Source organism: Xiphophorus hellerii, chromosome 7 (assembly GCF_003331165.1).
Source record: "Xiphophorus hellerii strain 12219 chromosome 7, Xiphophorus_hellerii-4.1, whole genome shotgun sequence".
Taxonomy (NCBI): domain Eukaryota; kingdom Metazoa; phylum Chordata; class Actinopteri; order Cyprinodontiformes; family Poeciliidae; genus Xiphophorus; species Xiphophorus hellerii.
In genome coordinates, this window is record NC_045678.1 from 17704087 (window position 1) to 17720897 (window position 16811).

General features: G+C 38.8%; 1 protein-coding gene across 6 annotated transcripts in view; it reads right to left on the bottom strand.

The window, feature by feature from the left end:
• Nucleotides 1-509: 509 nt before the first annotated feature.
• adam23b (ADAM metallopeptidase domain 23b) overlaps nucleotides 510-16811 on the bottom strand; it is a 29099-nt gene continuing 12797 nt past the window's right edge. The window contains exons 9-27 of one of the 6 annotated variants that reach the window (XM_032567105.1): nucleotides 16635-16700; nucleotides 14457-14525; nucleotides 14052-14218; nucleotides 13771-13855; nucleotides 12869-12956; nucleotides 12146-12197; nucleotides 11375-11474; nucleotides 11218-11289; nucleotides 11046-11132; nucleotides 10878-10958; nucleotides 10725-10775; nucleotides 10574-10637; nucleotides 10383-10488; nucleotides 9259-9378; nucleotides 8975-9143; nucleotides 7290-7401; nucleotides 4317-4407; nucleotides 3429-3609; nucleotides 510-2203 (exon numbers count right to left, since the gene is read on the bottom strand). In XM_032567105.1, coding sequence (XP_032422996.1) covers nucleotides 2045-2203; nucleotides 3429-3609; nucleotides 4317-4407; nucleotides 7290-7401; nucleotides 8975-9143; nucleotides 9259-9378; nucleotides 10383-10488; nucleotides 10574-10637; nucleotides 10725-10775; nucleotides 10878-10958; nucleotides 11046-11132; nucleotides 11218-11289; nucleotides 11375-11474; nucleotides 12146-12197; nucleotides 12869-12956; nucleotides 13771-13855; nucleotides 14052-14218; nucleotides 14457-14525; nucleotides 16635-16700 — 1920 coding nt within the window. In that variant the 3' untranslated portion in view covers nucleotides 510-2044. Of the gene's footprint in view, nucleotides 2204-3428; nucleotides 3610-4310; nucleotides 4408-5984; nucleotides 6076-7289; nucleotides 7402-8974; nucleotides 9144-9258; nucleotides 9379-10382; nucleotides 10489-10573; nucleotides 10638-10724; nucleotides 10776-10877; nucleotides 10959-11045; nucleotides 11133-11217; nucleotides 11290-11374; nucleotides 11475-12145; nucleotides 12198-12868; nucleotides 12957-13770; nucleotides 13856-14051; nucleotides 14219-14456; nucleotides 14526-16634; nucleotides 16701-16811 lie in introns of those variants that run through there. The other 5 variants (XR_004339841.1, XM_032567107.1, XM_032567106.1 and 2 more) reach the window with 5 other exon arrangements.

The window sequence follows — 16811 nt, forward strand, 5'->3', positions numbered from 1 at the left end:
GTCGAGAGACACTGAAGAGTAAACCACGACTGTTTTTTTCTGGTGCTTATCTAGTTCTTGTGCAGTCATTGCATGTCTTGTTTTAAAGATTTATTTTTAAAGGTCACCAGCTTTTAATTAAATTTTTTTTTTACCATGTGTAGGTAATGCCTGAAGTTTGTTGTTCAGCAATCAGATATTGAAATGACTTAAATCAGTCATATTGGTTTATTAAGGTGACTTTCAATAAAAGATAAGTAAAAATGCAAAAATGTATACTTTTTTCTGTTCCACATTAAACTGAACATGTAATATTTTACTGAAACCAATAACACTGAAAAATCCAAAACATAAAAAGGACTCTGTTGGCTACTTTGTTAGGACACAAAACTGACAACCCCAATTTAACTTTTGGCTTTTTAAGTTATGTAATTCCTAAAAAGATAGAATAAAATATACCCTGCACCCCAAAATGATGTGTGAATTATTACAACTATATCAGATGCACAAAAAAATAACCACAGCTCAGATAAAATTAGTCAGTAGTTTATTAATGGGTCCAACTGTACATGATGCAGTGAGAGAGGGACACCAGATGATGAGCAACATGGAGGATCACAACAATGCCAGTGCTTTTGGCAGCACCTGGAACACACCAACTATCAGCTGGACTGGAAATGATAAAGGACTTGCATGTTGAAACTGTTCTGGCCTCGCTATGCGCAGGCACCACACAGTTCGCTTGTGTGTCTGATTAAAAATTTTAAACAGCATGAAAATAAATAAATAAATAACAGACGAGAAATGACTTACATTTCCACAAATGTAAAAGGGAGCTCTCTTGCTTTATGCTGGAAATGTGGATTTAAATTTTTTTTATTGTTTTGAATTTTTAGTTTATGCTCACCCACAGTTCGAAGCAAAATGAAACAAGATGTTGGAGAGGCCAGATAGAAAAGAGTAATCAGCTGAGTTTTTTTTTGTAATTCCATGTCTACATTGATGTCACTATTATCCATACTTTTTGTGCAATATCTCTCTTTGCATAGTAAATAAAAGTTAAATGTTCTGGTTGTCGACATGCTCCTATCTTTTGTAGCATATTTTTCTTGCAGATTTTTTGGGGGAATCCCATATAGAATTATAAGCCCACTACAGTGATTGCATGCATGCAGCTTTATCAGAAGAGCCAAACTTGATTCCTACTCAGTGGTTTATGAGAGCAAAAAAGGCTAATGCCAGCAAGGTGGGTGCTGATGAGGACCTGCCTGGGCAGGCAAAGGCCTGCGTGGACAGACTTCATGCCCTCACCAGTGGGGGGTGGGGAGGCACCACTGGCTGCAGACAGAGTGGGAGGGAAAGTGCTCTGTGTGCAACAACATCCATCTGTTCAGGTGATTGATTCTTTGGCTTTTGAGTCACCATTAGCATTGCTTCATTAGGGGGGAGGTCTTTCCAGACCTGATTGCAGTCTGGATCCCTCTAGAGCTGCATGTTTCTCCTCTGTCTGGCCCAAATCCTACAAGCCTGTCTTGGATTTTATTTCAGTTATGTCTGCTGTAAAACATGCTAAGATAGAAAAAGGAAGCAGCTGAGGTCATTGTGGAATAAGCAGTCGATTAAAAACCCGAACTCCTTATTGGTGTGTCATTTTACGTGTTTTTCTTTGTTAGTTGGTCTGCATTGTCCTCACATGCAGCACCTAAAAGAGGAAATTGAGCTTAAACTGGTTTTCCAGTGCGTTTGGTTTTTAACGAGGCTTTCTCCTGCAATAGATAAGTCCTTTTTTTTGTCTTTGTATGTTTTAATGCGCTATATTCATAGCTTTGTTAGCCATGCTGAGCCCTAAAGAAAGAGCTTTTCATGCCAAGGAGGGCCAGCAAGCAGCACACCTTGTGTGTAAAGTCATGCCAGGTGAGAGGATGGTGTGGATTCCACCTGAACGCTTGTGCACTGGCACTAAATGGAGAAGTTGGAAGGGAAAGGAAGTTACATGTGGAGTTGAAAAGGCTGCAATTTTAATGTCACTACAATGGAAATTGTTAAAATGTCCACTATGTCTTTTTCAAGTAAATCTAATGCCAAAAAAGTCAGCAGCAGTAAGTGCAGTCCAGCTGTCAGGTAGCCAACTAAGGAAGCCTCGGAGGAGTCCGTCTTCGACTGTCGCCTCTCCTTGAGTTAAATGGCCTGGGCGTTGGGGTCGTAACGCCGCTTCTTCACATTTCTTGTATGGAGATAAGAAAACAGCAGTCAGTGTAATCCACAAACATTTCTGCAACACATTTAATGCAATGTGGACAGGCAACCGCACTCATCTCTGCAGCTTACAGTGCTGCTAATATCGCATTTTCAAAAAAAAAAAAAAAACATTTGGAAGCAGCTATATTAAAAAAATACTATAACAAGCACTGTTACAGTATCAAAGTGAGGAGAGGCTTGTCCATGTTGACCAGTTCAGCCTCGACTGCAAACAGACAAAAGTACCTATGGTCACTGACCTTTAGGTGTCAATTTATGATGAAGTAAAGGCTGCAGATTTTATGCTAGAGTAATATTATTCATACCTCTTGATCTGGTTCCCATGTTGCAAAGTAAGAAATGTTTTACAAAAAGAAATTGAAAAGTGCTGTAAATAAAGTTAAGGGAAATTTTTTGCCTTCAGAAATTCCTTAATAAGTTTTTTTTTTGTTGTTTTTTTTTTAATTTAAAGTTGCTTTCAATCCAATCTGACTGGGATAGAGTTATTTTGCAAAGAGTGACTAAAAGAATTGTTGCTGTAATTGTAACAAAAGATAATTCTACAAAGTATTAACTCATCAGGATAGACAATAATTTTTTGCCACAATTTTTTCCAATTGTATTTGTTTTAAAAACATCTTACTGTTTCATCTTCAAGCGGTATGAATTCTTTTGCGACAAATTGTATTTTTAAGGCATCAAACACTGAATATATTCATTCCTAATCCCAGACTAGTAATCTCCACTTTTAAGTGGAAAATAAATAACCCATGCTGATTTCTGAGTATGAACTTCTTCTGTTTTGCCTTTTTTGCAGACAAGTGCTGACTGGATTGTGTCCTTGCAACATCAGCTGCCACAGGGAGGTGTGGGAGACTCATTACCAGTTTGGATGGGAAAGACATTGTTCCACTCAAAACGAAACCATCAAGGAGGAAGGAACTAACATAAAATATACTCTATGGAGGAAGGAGAGAGGAGACAACCACAAGAACAACGATGACAGCAACGGCAGCAGCAACAATAACTACTACCAAAGAACGGTGGGACAACACTCAGCACGACAACAGGAGTGATGCATAACCTCCCCGTACTGTGGCTTGCTGTGGGGCTTCTATCACCCTGTCATGCACCTTTTCCAATAGTAAGCCAGCTCAGGGTGGCACTATTGCTGTGCGTGGTTCATGCAGTGCAGTGCGCCGTGTCTGTACCAGGTCTGTGAAGCAGGCAGCAATGGCAGCTGGTGTGGTCGGGTCCGAGCCTTGCCATCCAGGTGGGTGTGGCCAGCCATGCCACAAAGGCTGCAGGCAACAAAAAGGTCCTGGCTTCTCTCTCTGTGCATTTCTCTGTGTCTGTGCTGTCGCTCTCACCACTCCGTTTAAAAGGCTCAGCCTCAAAACAGTGACGGGTCGGGAGAAAAATCATGGAAGTGATGAGAGCACGACAAAGTCGGGACCAGACTTGCTGTTTGGTTCAGCCTTTGTGCAATGAGCCGACCTCCTCCAAGTTAACAAGTCAACATGCAGAGAAAGTGTTTGGACTATTTATCTTTTTTTTTCTCCCTTTGTTTGTTGCTCTGTTATGCTGAGAACCATGATGCTTTGCTATTTGGCATGCTTTCGTGGCTGCAGGATTAATACTTCTAATTTAGTTCTTCGGTCTGCTTGGATTAGAGTTTATAACACCCCTGTTGCTCGAGACAGCAGGTTAATCAGCTTCAAACTGGAGCTTAAAACCTATTTTCTTGCTACATCATTGAATTTCAGAGGGAAATTAAACCTTAAAAATTGAAAGCACTGTTTCCCCTCACTGAACATGCATGTCAAGCACTGAGAATCTGCCCGTCCAATAAGTTTGAGGTTCTGCTACAAATGCACAAACCTCCTCGAGCCTTTTGCAATGAACTCAAATTCAGATGCATCATAAACAACATCCGCTGCACTTCAGTAAAGCACACGCTCTTTGCAAGTGCATCTTGGCGTAGCATGCTTTATTTTGCTTTTGGAACCATTTTCTGTAGCAGGAGCTCAAACCCTGGTGTCTAGAAGCAGCAGGGATGCTAGAGTTACAGCAGGAGAGGCATGCGGCGTGTTGCTTACTTAAAACCCCATCCAGTACCCCCCAGCACTATGGCAGCCACAAGGATGGCTCCGGCGATGGAGCCTATTATTAGATTGGTGGCACTAGGACCTGTGAAGGGTTATGGGGAAAAAGACATGAGTTTCTATACTCACTTCCTGGATTTGTAACATGTAACTAGACAATAAGGATTTCACATGGCATCAAAAACACACCAAGAGTGCTATTACAGGAAAATGATTGAATCTGAGGATGTATTTTGCATGCTTTTCAACCCCCTTTAGTGTGTAACGTGGTTTAATTGTACTGGTCCATCTCAATAAATTAGAATATAATGGAAAAGTTATTTTCTTCCAGTAATTCAGTTCAAAAACCTCAAACGGATATTAAACAGATGTGTTATACAATTATACATTTTAGGTGTTCATTTTTCACAAGTGATATGATTATGGCTTGCGGTTAATTTGAAATCCAAAATCTTGTTTCTGAGGAAATTTGAATATGACATAATATAATTTATTTAAAAATATATTTTAACAGAAAAATGTTTCTGCCTTTAAAATGAAGTAGACCTGCTGACTTGTCAATTACCAGGATATTTATTGGCAACATACAGTAATAATGGAAAATTTTGTGAAAGTAAAAAATAACTACAAACATGTGTGCAAGCAAAAGTGTTTATCACAGTCCTAATAGGATTATTAAGCAAGGGGTGCTTCAAAATTTATGGACTACAATTGTTTCCAAATATATTAATAGAGAGCTGAGTAGAAGGAAAACATGTGATAAAGACAAGTGAACCAATACAAGAATAACTGCATAAGGTACTTCTGAACTACAGAGGTCATGAGTGTCCTACAGGGCTGAAGAAGAAAAAGGAATTCGGCCAACTGAGCAAAAGTCCAAACTTTTGATTCTGCCTGCTTCTGTATGTTTTTGGGTCCTTTTCATTCACATATCATGACAATAATGATCATCAAATTTAATAGAAGTAAAAATGTTGATATACATATTTCTGTCTGGAATACAAGTATATATGAGGTTCACCTTTTGAACTGAACTACTTTAATAGTTACACTTTTCAATAATATTTTAATTTGGGATGAAACAGGAATCAAGGCAACATCCTGGAAATGTTTACACTTATTTGTCGTCATTAGAGGTAATGTCTTTGGTTTGTTAAGGTTGTGAAGAAGACTTGACCCTGGGTATCCATCACTGAAGAAAGACTGACAGCTGATATATGAGAATATATGTGACCTGCAGTATGAGCAGTACAAAATGTTTTTTAAGAGGTCCCAGTCACCACACAGCCTCCACTAACTGGACAATTTCATCTAAGTGCCCCACATGCCCCAGAAAGGAGAGGATCACAGGAGCAACCACATAACAACTCAGAGTAAAAGAGAGAGGTTGGATGAGAAGAGGAGGGAGGGAGAATGAAGAGAGAGGCTTGTCATAATGGGGAACAACAGGAGAAGAGGAGGAGTGTAAGGGGAATCCATCGATCAATCACACAACACTGAAAACAACCAATCACATGACAACTAATATGGTCATCACCAACACACGAGGAAACACAAAGCCACCGGGACGCACACACGGGCTCAGGCCGGCTCACGAGACCGCCCGCACACTGAGGCACCACTATGAGGAGGAAGAGCTGTGAAAGGGTTAAAGATGCTTACTCTATTCCCCACCCTGTGCCTCCAAAAATCACCCCCAGGGCCAGAATGGTCCCTGCTACTGCCCCTATCAGCCTGTTAGTGGCCACGCTCACTGTGCAGAGGGAAAAGGAGCATTATTACCACCCTGTCAAAAACAAAATGCAACCTTCTGCTGCAGAGTCAAGGATGGAGCAATTCCCAACCTTCAAATTGTGGTCACAGTAGCCGGTATGAGGCTGAAATTTGCGTTGGGATTTCTATTCAGAATCAAAGCAAACTCTAGCTCAATATTACCGGCTAAATTTGGTGTTTTTACAACCCTAGTACATCCGTAATCCCTTTGAACCACCTCACATCTAAATGAAATCAAAAGATTTGCGATTAACGCCTATCATATGAAATGCATAAGACCTGTCCATACTAAATAAATACAGTGGAAACCAGACATTTACATGTATTGCATAAAAAGTCAAATAAGCTTATAGTCTCACTGTTTTGCATTAGTGTCCTAAATAAACTTTTGTATTTAATTTGGCTGGATGATTAATGTCATTGTACTTTGGGAAAATCCATCTGTGTCCAAGATTTAGCTTCCTAGCCGATGACCCCTTAGGCTGCATTGTTTTCAAGAGATGATCTTTCCTTGTGATGCCTTCTATTCTGGGAGGTGTACTACATCCTCCTGCTACAAAGCACCCACACAGTCAGTTACTTCACAGTTTGGATGGTATTCAGGCAACTTTTCCCTTTTTTCCTTCTAAAAGTAACAATGGGCTTCAAAAAGTTGAAGAAATTTGATCCAGGGTGGATTTCCATACCGCAATCTTTTTTTATGTTGCTTTTGGATATATGGCTTCTGAATAGCCTTTCAGATCATGTCAGTATAAGACTTGTTTCACTGTGGATAATGAGATTCTCTTATCATGTTCAGTTAGTATCTTCACAAGAACTTTTGCTTTTGTTCTGGGGTCGACTCACATGTTTTACATAAAAATATGGTCAACTCTATGACACCATTTACATTACGTATAAGTCTTTGAACAGATGAATGTAACACATTCAGGTCTCTGTAAACACTAACCAAGAATGAACCAGACATGTTGAGGTCCATAATTCTCTCCTTAATATCCGGCTTGTTTGATGAAAATAATAAAAAATTCTCCAAAAAAATCTCTGTTTTATTCTTGCATTTATCAAATAGAAATAATTTTGGTCATTTTATACATCGCATGTAAATATCTGGTTTCATCTGATAATAACTTCACGCGAACTTTGTCTACAATATTTTTTTTTAGATGGCAGAGGCTGACAGAGGGAGAAACCGACCCTTGGTTTCTTCGGTTGTAGTGATATCGGTCTCTTTGGGTGGGTCAGGCATGCTGCAGTCTGTCCCTGCCCATGTGGCGTCACATGTGCATGTGGCTTCATTGTTGCACACCTGTTTGGAGCAGACAGAAATTAATGAAGCAGTGAGGGGGGGAAAAGCTGGAGCTTTTTTTTTTTTTTTTTTTTTTTTAAATCGGCTTATGCATCAGGTCTATTTTGGGAAACGTCTTCCTTAGGAACTGTGCCCAGCAGCCATTTATTGTGTGCCGTGTCATCAAAACACAGAAAAAGAGAAACAAGGAAATAATACTCAGGTTCACCTTTCAAGTTGTTTTACATACAAAGCATATGCATTACATTCTGTACAACTGCATATTTAGCAAACTCATAGAACTTATTTAAACAATAAAACAAGTGTAAAAATGTAAAGGAGCCAGAAGTCATGAGCCGTGCTCCTACAATTACTTCAGTCGCTTAACATTTAATATTCTGAAGCATAGGATATTAAACAAACTTATCAGAACAAACTGAGAAGTGCCTTGGGGTGATACTGAATTTATGCAGATATGACTAATTTGGTCTTTTAAATTTGTAATTAATGTGAATATATATATTTTTTTCAATCTGCATTTGTACATCCTTTGAACCAGGTTTTGTAATGGTATGTGGATTTTTGTCTTTTTTATTATTCATCAATTAATCTCCTTATAGCTCTCCATGTTTGTATTTTCATGGTTTTGTGTTACCTTGAAACTAAAAATAGTTAAAATTTTATTGGTATAGGTTAATTTTTTTGTATCATGTAACTTCAAAATAGTCTTGCTAAGACTTCAGCAAATTATTAGTATCACAATTTATCAAGGTTAAAAAAATCAACTTTTACATATTCTGTCATATTCCTACAGTTTACGCTCTTCTATTGAGAAGCAAGAGAAGGAGCTGGAGTGACCAGAGTTCACTCGAACTACATTTAGCACATCTGTTGTTATGCCCAGATGGTCAGCTGGTTGAATACTATATCTTCTTTATACAAGAAAAAAAAAACAACAACAAAAAAACACTTGGAAATATTTCACATTTCAAAAATTACTCATTAAAATAAGTGTTTTCATTTAAGCTGTTTTGCAAATAAGTTTTACTCAAATTTACCATGTGAATAATCATATTTGCCCATGTTTGTTCTCAAATTTGTAAGTCAACTCAGGTTTTCAAACTCTGGATATGTTTCTCTGACTCTGTTCTACATCTTGCTGAAGGTCCCATGGTGACACTTTAGAGGTTTGTAGACTTCTTCTGGCATCCTGCTGTCTTTTCTCAGAGTGAACTTCACTATGACGAACACACCTGGGTGTCTTGCCTTTGAATCTCCTCCATTTGTAGACTATTTTCCATATAGTAAAAGGGTTGATGTCAAAGTATTTTCAGAGCTCTTTAAACCTCTTACCAGATTCATGAGCGTGTAAAACCTTATTTTTAAGCAATAATAAATGTGTGTGTGTGTGTGTGTCAGTAAAACTGTCTTTTTCTCATGTCTGCCTGGACAAATCTGTCATATTTCAAGCAGGTTTCACATGAGACCAAAATCTGAGAGCATTTATTGTGTCGTTCCACTAACCTTGTAACAAAATAATTTATTTCTCCAGTTAATTATAAAAACAACAATAACTGGATTCATTGAGACTCACCCCATGGGCAGAGCACACCTGTCCATTAGGCCCGATGGGGCAGGTGCTCATGTTGAGTGACTGGATGGGCAGACACTTATGGTCAAGGCACATCATTGACGGCCCACAGGGAGTCCCATCCTCCACGTAGCCTAAATCGGTGTCATCGTCCAAAAGGACGTGGGCACCACTGATAGGACGAGGTGAAAATGGAGGAAAAATAGAACCAAATATTGTCAGAAAATTCTCCCTATAAACCTTGGTCGTGGTGTTAAACAGGGCTATAACAAATCAAAAGTGTTTACGTGCACTGTATCACGTTGCCTTGGTGGTTGAAGGAGGTGGGAGTGATGTCTCCTTTCATCATTCCAATGCGCGGTGTTCGCCCCACGTTGGTACACAGAAGATAACCACAGAACACGTCACTGTAACAGAAAAGCAGACACGTCTTTTTTTTTTTTTTTTTTTTAAGTTTTATTGCCTCTAGTGGCCTTTATTTGAGAGTGATCAGGCAGGAAAGTGGGTAATGAGAGAGGGTTCATGGGTTGTGCCACCGCAGCACCCAGAGAAGCACAGCTCTTTTACCTGAATGACCTAAAGATCAGGTGACTCACCACTGAGTTACCTCACTCCTCATCTGACTCACCAATTTCCTAGCACCACATCCCACCAGGAAACGTCTGGTGGTGGAGTGTGGTTCAGCGACATTGGCAAGTTCCAAGTCCAGATTGTGCTGCTGAGCACCTACAAACTTTGTTTGTAAAGAGTCTAGGAAGATGCCATTAACATCTCAACCTTTCTCTTTATTGGATCAAATCAAACCACTATGAACTCCAAAGTGTAAAATATGATCAAACACAACCTCATAAAAAAAAAAAAACACTACCGCATTTTTTAGATGAAGGCACATTAAACCAAAAATACCTAGACTAAAGCCGGTTTTGATTAGTTTGGTACATAAACTTTAGGTAGAATAGTACAGTGCAATCCTGGCTTTAAAATGCACCATTTGCTACTGAACCCTTTTCCTCCACTTAACTGTCCATCAATATGGTTGAATACGAAGCCATATAGACGGCCAGCCACTTCGGCAATAGTTTTGTGGGTCAAATGCTTGCTTTCTGAGGAAGTAAAGATTTGTTTTTTCATTTGAATAAAGTAATAATGATCAAAATGAAAAGAAATATGCTATTTGAAAATATTACTAGAAATGTAATAAATCTATAAAATATATAAATTACACTTTTTGAATCGACTTATAACAAAATTAATTTTCAATTATATTAAAATGCACTGCTCGATTCTGACTTGAAAAGCACAGTTCCTCAACAAAGAGAGTTGTTTGATGCCCCCTTTTGGGGAATTGTAAAATAAGCAGAAATCTAATTTAAAGCTGAGAAGCTGAAGAATGTCTTCATTTGTAACTCACTGCTTGCTACACTGGATCCATCGGTCTCCGTCTTTTCCGCAGTTGCCCTTTTCTGTCCCCTCTGTGTTCAGCTTCTCGTAGCAGAACTTCTCTGAACTTCCAGCCTCTGAAAGAAAGAGGCAACGTAACAAATGACCATAATCTCTTTTGTGGATCTCCACAAGCTTAATCTAGAATCAACGCAATCTCACTTGATCCCCAGATGTATTTGCACTGGTTTTCTCTGGTCTTGCATTCTCCAGTGTAGCAGCGACCCTACAACATAAAAAAGGGTAAATTAACGTTTTTATGTGGCTGCTCTTGCTTCATATGTGTTATGTCACGAAAGCCTTCTTCTCATACCTGGTTGACTTGACACATGTAACCATCTTGTTTATGCAGGTTAGGGGGACACTACAAGGTCATAAACAGAGCACAGCTTCTTAGCAATCCTCCTCATCACATTAAAAAAAATGTAAAACAAAAAAACAAAAGTGTTGCAAAAATAGAAAACACCTGTCCAGAGTCTCCAGTGCAGGTCTCTGAGATGTCGCAGTCATTCACAGCGTAGCGACAACTGTAACCACGTGGGTAAAACTGGTAAGAAATGCAGAAAAGCATTAAGGTTGGTTTGTTTTCCCAAATGAGCCCCAAACATTCTGTGTTTTATAACCAAACTCATACCAGACATGTGACGTTGCAGCAAGGCCCATCGCTGCAGTGCGCTCCATTAGCAAGTGAACACTTCTTGCAGCAGCCCTTGTGGCAGTCCTCAAGATAAAAAAAGATTTAACCTATCATAGCAAATCAGATTACAGCAAAAATGTAGAACAAAGCAAGAGAAAAATAAACCTACTGATCTCAGTCCACAGTCACACTCCTCTCCAACTTCTACATATCCGTTTCCACAATGTGCCACCTCAAACAGCTGCCAAAGCAAGAAGAGACAGCATGAGGCAAGCATGGCAGCCAGGACAGGTAAGGAAAGGGGAAGAAGTGTGTGTGCACCAAACCTTTGTTGGTCTGTTAAACAGACATGAGCCTCCACCTTTCAAAAGAAACTCCCTGTAGTCAGAGATGCTGCATTTGGAGAACCTCTGTGGATGTTGGACCCTGCAGCCGGAGAAAACATCCGTTTCATGTTAAACAACAGGAATGCCAGAGATCTGCTTTCCTTCAGAGACATTTTCAATGTCCACTTACATCAGAATGATGTCCTATAATTTATTAATGTGTTTTTAGACCTAAACCATTCAGTGGCACCTCTTGTGGATTTTCCATATTGTTTGCTTGAACTGTATTAATAGCTGAGGCTGCATCCAACTCCCACCTTCTCCTTGGAGACTACATAATGTAAGAAGAAACTATAGAAACTTTATATCAGAAAAAAGGCAGAAATAAAAATTTCCCTGGCAGTACTTCAAGGAAACACTTTGAACTACTTCCTTGTGGGAAAATCAAAAGAAAACAACAAATATGGTTTATGCTTGGGAACAATTTCCAGAGGTCTGAAGGAGCCATGTTCATCTGTTCAACTGTGTACCCAAGCACTGCCTCAGTTAGATATGAGCCAACAATCTGTGGATGCAAGATGTTTTCCGAGGTTGTCCTTTAAAGCTCTGTAGACATGCACAGCAAGTTGAAAACTAAAAAGTGAAAATCCTTACATTGCTAAACTCTTGATCACTGTACCACTGCGAGCGCATAAATAAAGCCTCTGCTACGGTTTCATCCTGATCTCTCTCTCTTGTATGTATATATATATATGTGAATGTTGACATTACCCAGTGTCCTCCATTATGCAGCCGCTCCACGAGTTTACACACCCACACTCTTCTGCAAGACGAGAGCACACAAAACAAACACACACATTTACCGGGGGATCTGGATATCTGAGGCAATTCACACTTTCTAAACTTGTTTGTTTTCATCATTTTACTCACAGCATATTTTTAAGTTATCAGTGTTGGACTTGTCAGGCCCTGTGTGACCCTTTGGCCTCAAGCGCCTGGAGTGAAAGCGTCTTATGCCAGGCGACTATTGAATCATCTATCAGAATTTTCCATGTCAAAAGATTCTACATAAAGGAACAGCTTTTTCACAAAGCTCGTCAACCATATTTTAGGCCAAATTTATTATTATTATTAAATAAATAATAGTCCTGATTTGAGCTTTTCAACTGAAGCAAAACAGCCTGAAATGAGAGAGAAAGAACATGAAGAGCCCTAAGAGGGACTAAAACTGATGTAATAGGACTACTTTTTTTAAAGTGAAAGTTGATACTGAAAGTCTTTTCGGAAGAGAAAACATCTGCACAAGCTTAGACACAACTGCTCTCCTTCTTATCTGGCCTTGACCAAGAGAACAAAGAATCTATACTGCTATCACCAACTGAAATACCCCAGTTATCTATAGGCTGTTGTTTTCTAAGCACTTTAAATGCTAGAAAAAAGTCTGGTCTTTCAAGTAAGGTAGCGGTGGGTAAACCAAATGTGTTTCATGTATACTTCTCTTGGCTGCAGGGTCCCACTGGACACCCAGGTTTTGTGCCAGACTCTGAGACAGAGACACGAACATGGACGAGGTGGTGCCGTACTGTGGAGACAGCAGCAAATACATCAGCATGTTTGTAGATGCATAAGTACATATATGTGAAGCAGAAGAAAACTGATGCAGCATTTCTTAAAATGTTTCACAAAAAAATCTGAAAAAATGTAGCCTGCATTTGTATTTAGCTGCTGTATTTTACTCTGATGCCACTAAATAAAATTCAGAATAGTCAATTGCTTCTAAGTAGGAGGGGGAGTTGGTGCACCTGTAAGTGAGAGGACAATGGAAGTGCAGAAAGTCTGGCAGTAATAGTCGTCCAATATTGTTTGCAAAGCCACAGTCTTCAAGTGGTCAAGTGGTGTCATTTAAATAATATAAAGCTCTGTCAGCATCATAGGTATTTATTCGTCATGCACTCCACAAATCTGCCCAGAGTGGCAGGAAAAAAACCCCGTAAAAGGTCCTGTTTCCAGTTTGCCATAAGCAACATGTGTAAGAATGTGTTATGTCAGATGAGATCAAATCTGCACATTTTGACTGACATCCAATTATTATATGTGGAGGAAAACTAGCATTGCACATCCTTCTGAGCACACAATGACCTTAGCATCATCTTGTGGCGACAGGGGAGCTGGACCAAGTTAAAACATACACCCAAAACTACAATGGATATGTTTAGAGCAAAATATATTCATGAGCTGTAATGGCCATGCTTCATTCTCCTTCAGCTTCACTATAATGCACCACTTTGTGTTGGCTCATTAAGTAGAATCCCCATAAAATACAAAAATATTTGTGGTTGGAATTTCTTTCATTGGGTATGTAATTTCGGCTGTGGCTATATTACAGTAAATCTGACCTCATTGACCCCCACTCCACGGCTCACAGAGCACATGCCACCAAAGTATGCGGCGCTGCTTCTCCTGTAGTGGAAGGTCACATTTCTGCAAGAGGGACAGAAACAAAAAAATAAATAAAAGATGAGCATCAAGCCAAAGATAAAACAATTCAACGACATGTAAATAAACAAGGAGTTCTGTTTTGGAGCAGATAACTATTTATAAAGCATAAAGCTTAAAAGAAATTAGAATAAATAAAGAAGAATCAGTTCGCTTCTCTCTGGTGTTACAAAGAACTTACGAGAGGAGCTGCACGGAGTCAGCGTGCAGCTTGATGCTCTGCTGGCGATATTTGGAGAAATCTCGCAGCATTTCCAGGGGTTTCACACCTATGGGGATCTGATCCTTGTCTGTCCAAATCTCCAAAGCAACAAGCACCACACGCGTGTGCAGCTGGTCTTTGAAGATCTGTCATTGAAGTGTGCCATGAATGGAAGCAAAAAAAAAAAACACAGAGAGATAGAGAGAGCAACAGGGGGGATAAGAGAAAGCAGCACAGGAAGGAGAAACCACAGCAGGGGTGAGTGTGGATTTAGAACACTTAGAGCAGGGGAGAAATTGTTGAAAATAAAGCACAATCCTTGTGGTGACTGCTCTAAATATTGTGCAATGCATTCATGAAAGGGTAGTTACAAAGTGTACTTACGCCATCAACAAGATTCACCACTGATTTCGCAAAATTTTTCGTGTGCTGCTTGTTTTTGTGTCTTTTATACTGCGGAGACAGAAAAAGGACACATGAAGGTTCAGTTACAGTGTGACTTCATGATGCGCACACACACGTTTTCAGAGGCAAAGCTCCCTCTCGTGGGGAACAAAGAGGCAGGCCTGAAATATTAATGAAGGGATGCAGGGCATTTCCTGACATTTAATCCTTTTCAACATTTCCTTTCTCAGGTCGCTAAAGATTACTGCTTTGTTCCAAGAATGTAAAATGTCAGAGAAATAGGGAAGAATCTTATTTATTAAAGCTATTATTTATTTCAGCAGCTTGCATGTACTTCCTAAGTGCATTACTTTTAATTTGTTTTAATTGAAATGCTTCTGGCGTTGTACTCTCAGAGCTTCTCACAACAAGAGGATTTTTGTCCTTTTCTTCCTCATTTGTCAATGCAAGTTTGTGATTTAAATGTGAAACTCCAATGCTGACAACTGTTCATTTATTTCAATGTTGCATGTTTATTTTTCTAAAAATTTAATTTCAAGATCCAGAAACTTAGTTTTGGCAAGAACTTGCACCATGTAACACTGCAGAAAAAAAAAATTAATTAATATTTTAACCCTAATATTATAAAATCTGCTCTAAATAAACATGTAATTTATTTTAATTTGTCCACAACTGCATAGATTTCCATTGGTGTTATAAGTTAAATATTCAAAATTCCATAAAAGAGACACCTTTAAAATAACATTAAGCAGATTTTTGGGTGCTATGCTCGACTTGAATTTGCCATTGAAATCTGAACTAGAATCTGGAGATGATAACGTAGCCAAGTTGAGGTGTGGTTTGAGTTACAAGCCATAAAACCATATAGATTTACCAATTGTAGAGATGCTAAGTACTTAAGGACCATTAGTAATACAAGCAAATACAGGGCAGCCATATTGAATCTGACCTCGAGAGACTCTGGTACAAATTGAATACACCATTAGTTCATCTTACAGTGGCCTACTTTTTAAGGCTCGTCAACGACTGCTGAACAATGTGTGTGAAAAAACACAATCTGCAAAAGGCAGTTCAAAACTTTTAAGATTAAATCCTAGTTACATTCTCCTTCTTGATCAGGTTTGCCAACAATAAAAAGTAGTCTGATAAATCACTGCAGTGGAGGAACACAATGTGACTGTTGCGATTTATGCAATTAGGTTATTGGTTAGGTTATTGTTTCATTTGCAAAAACCTAATTGTCTCTTACAATTATTGCTAATACAGTGGACTTTACCCCACCTATTTATGGTTCAATAACTGCATCTACACAAGGGTGATAGACAGTGCTAAAACCTTCCTCCTAGCTCTGATTGGTTGTGTGTGACTGGGAGCAGTGCATTTCTGTAGATGGCAGTAATACCACTGGGAAGAGATGGATGAGCTAAATTTTTTCACAAATTATCTCATACCATGCTGTCAGGACATAGTAATAGTTTTAACAAATATGCTAAAACCATATTTTTTTTAATATAAAAGTTGCATAATGCTGTAGAGTGTCTTCGGAATAAAAATTCAGTGAATTTGAGTGGGGAGGTAGTCTGTTATGTCTCCAAGCTACTGCACTCATATTACATTTCTCTAGACCTTCATCACCGTATAAATCAGCATAAAATCTTCACCTAATAAACTCGAATGGCAGCTGGGCTAGTTGTTAACGCTACTTTCTCATTTTAAGCTTTTTTTAGATATTTCTCCATGACAGTCATGGAAATAATACAGTTATTATACTCAAGTCTGACGACAGCTGAAAAGAAAAGGTTCTGAAAATAATCACATAAGCTAATTAATTCCATTCATACATACACTGAAACAGTTTAAGTTGAACATTGTATTGTTTTTATGTTAAGTATGAAAGATACTACATTTATGAGAGCCACACAAACACACTCACCCACACACACAAAAAAGGGGAACTGTAACCTCAAATCTAAGCATGCAAAATGTCACAATAGGGCTTCCAAGTAGGACAAAAGGAATTAAGTCAGTTTATGCCTTAGCTTTACATAAACCAAACTTGTGACTTCTACTGTATAGTAGAAGCTTAGGAACAAAAAATAAAAAAATAATAAGGCAAAGAATGGAATTTACACAACTGCCTCCAGTAAAACCACATACCATACTGTGGTCACTAACAATCATGATTTCCAAATACTTCATCTCCTCAAAGACGCTGCGAGGCATCTGCGAAACAAAACAAACAATTACAAGGCAATTGAAAACATATAATTTGAGGTGGTGCACCGCATGTTTAATTGTGCACAGACTAATCTAAATTCATTGTTGTAAACACAA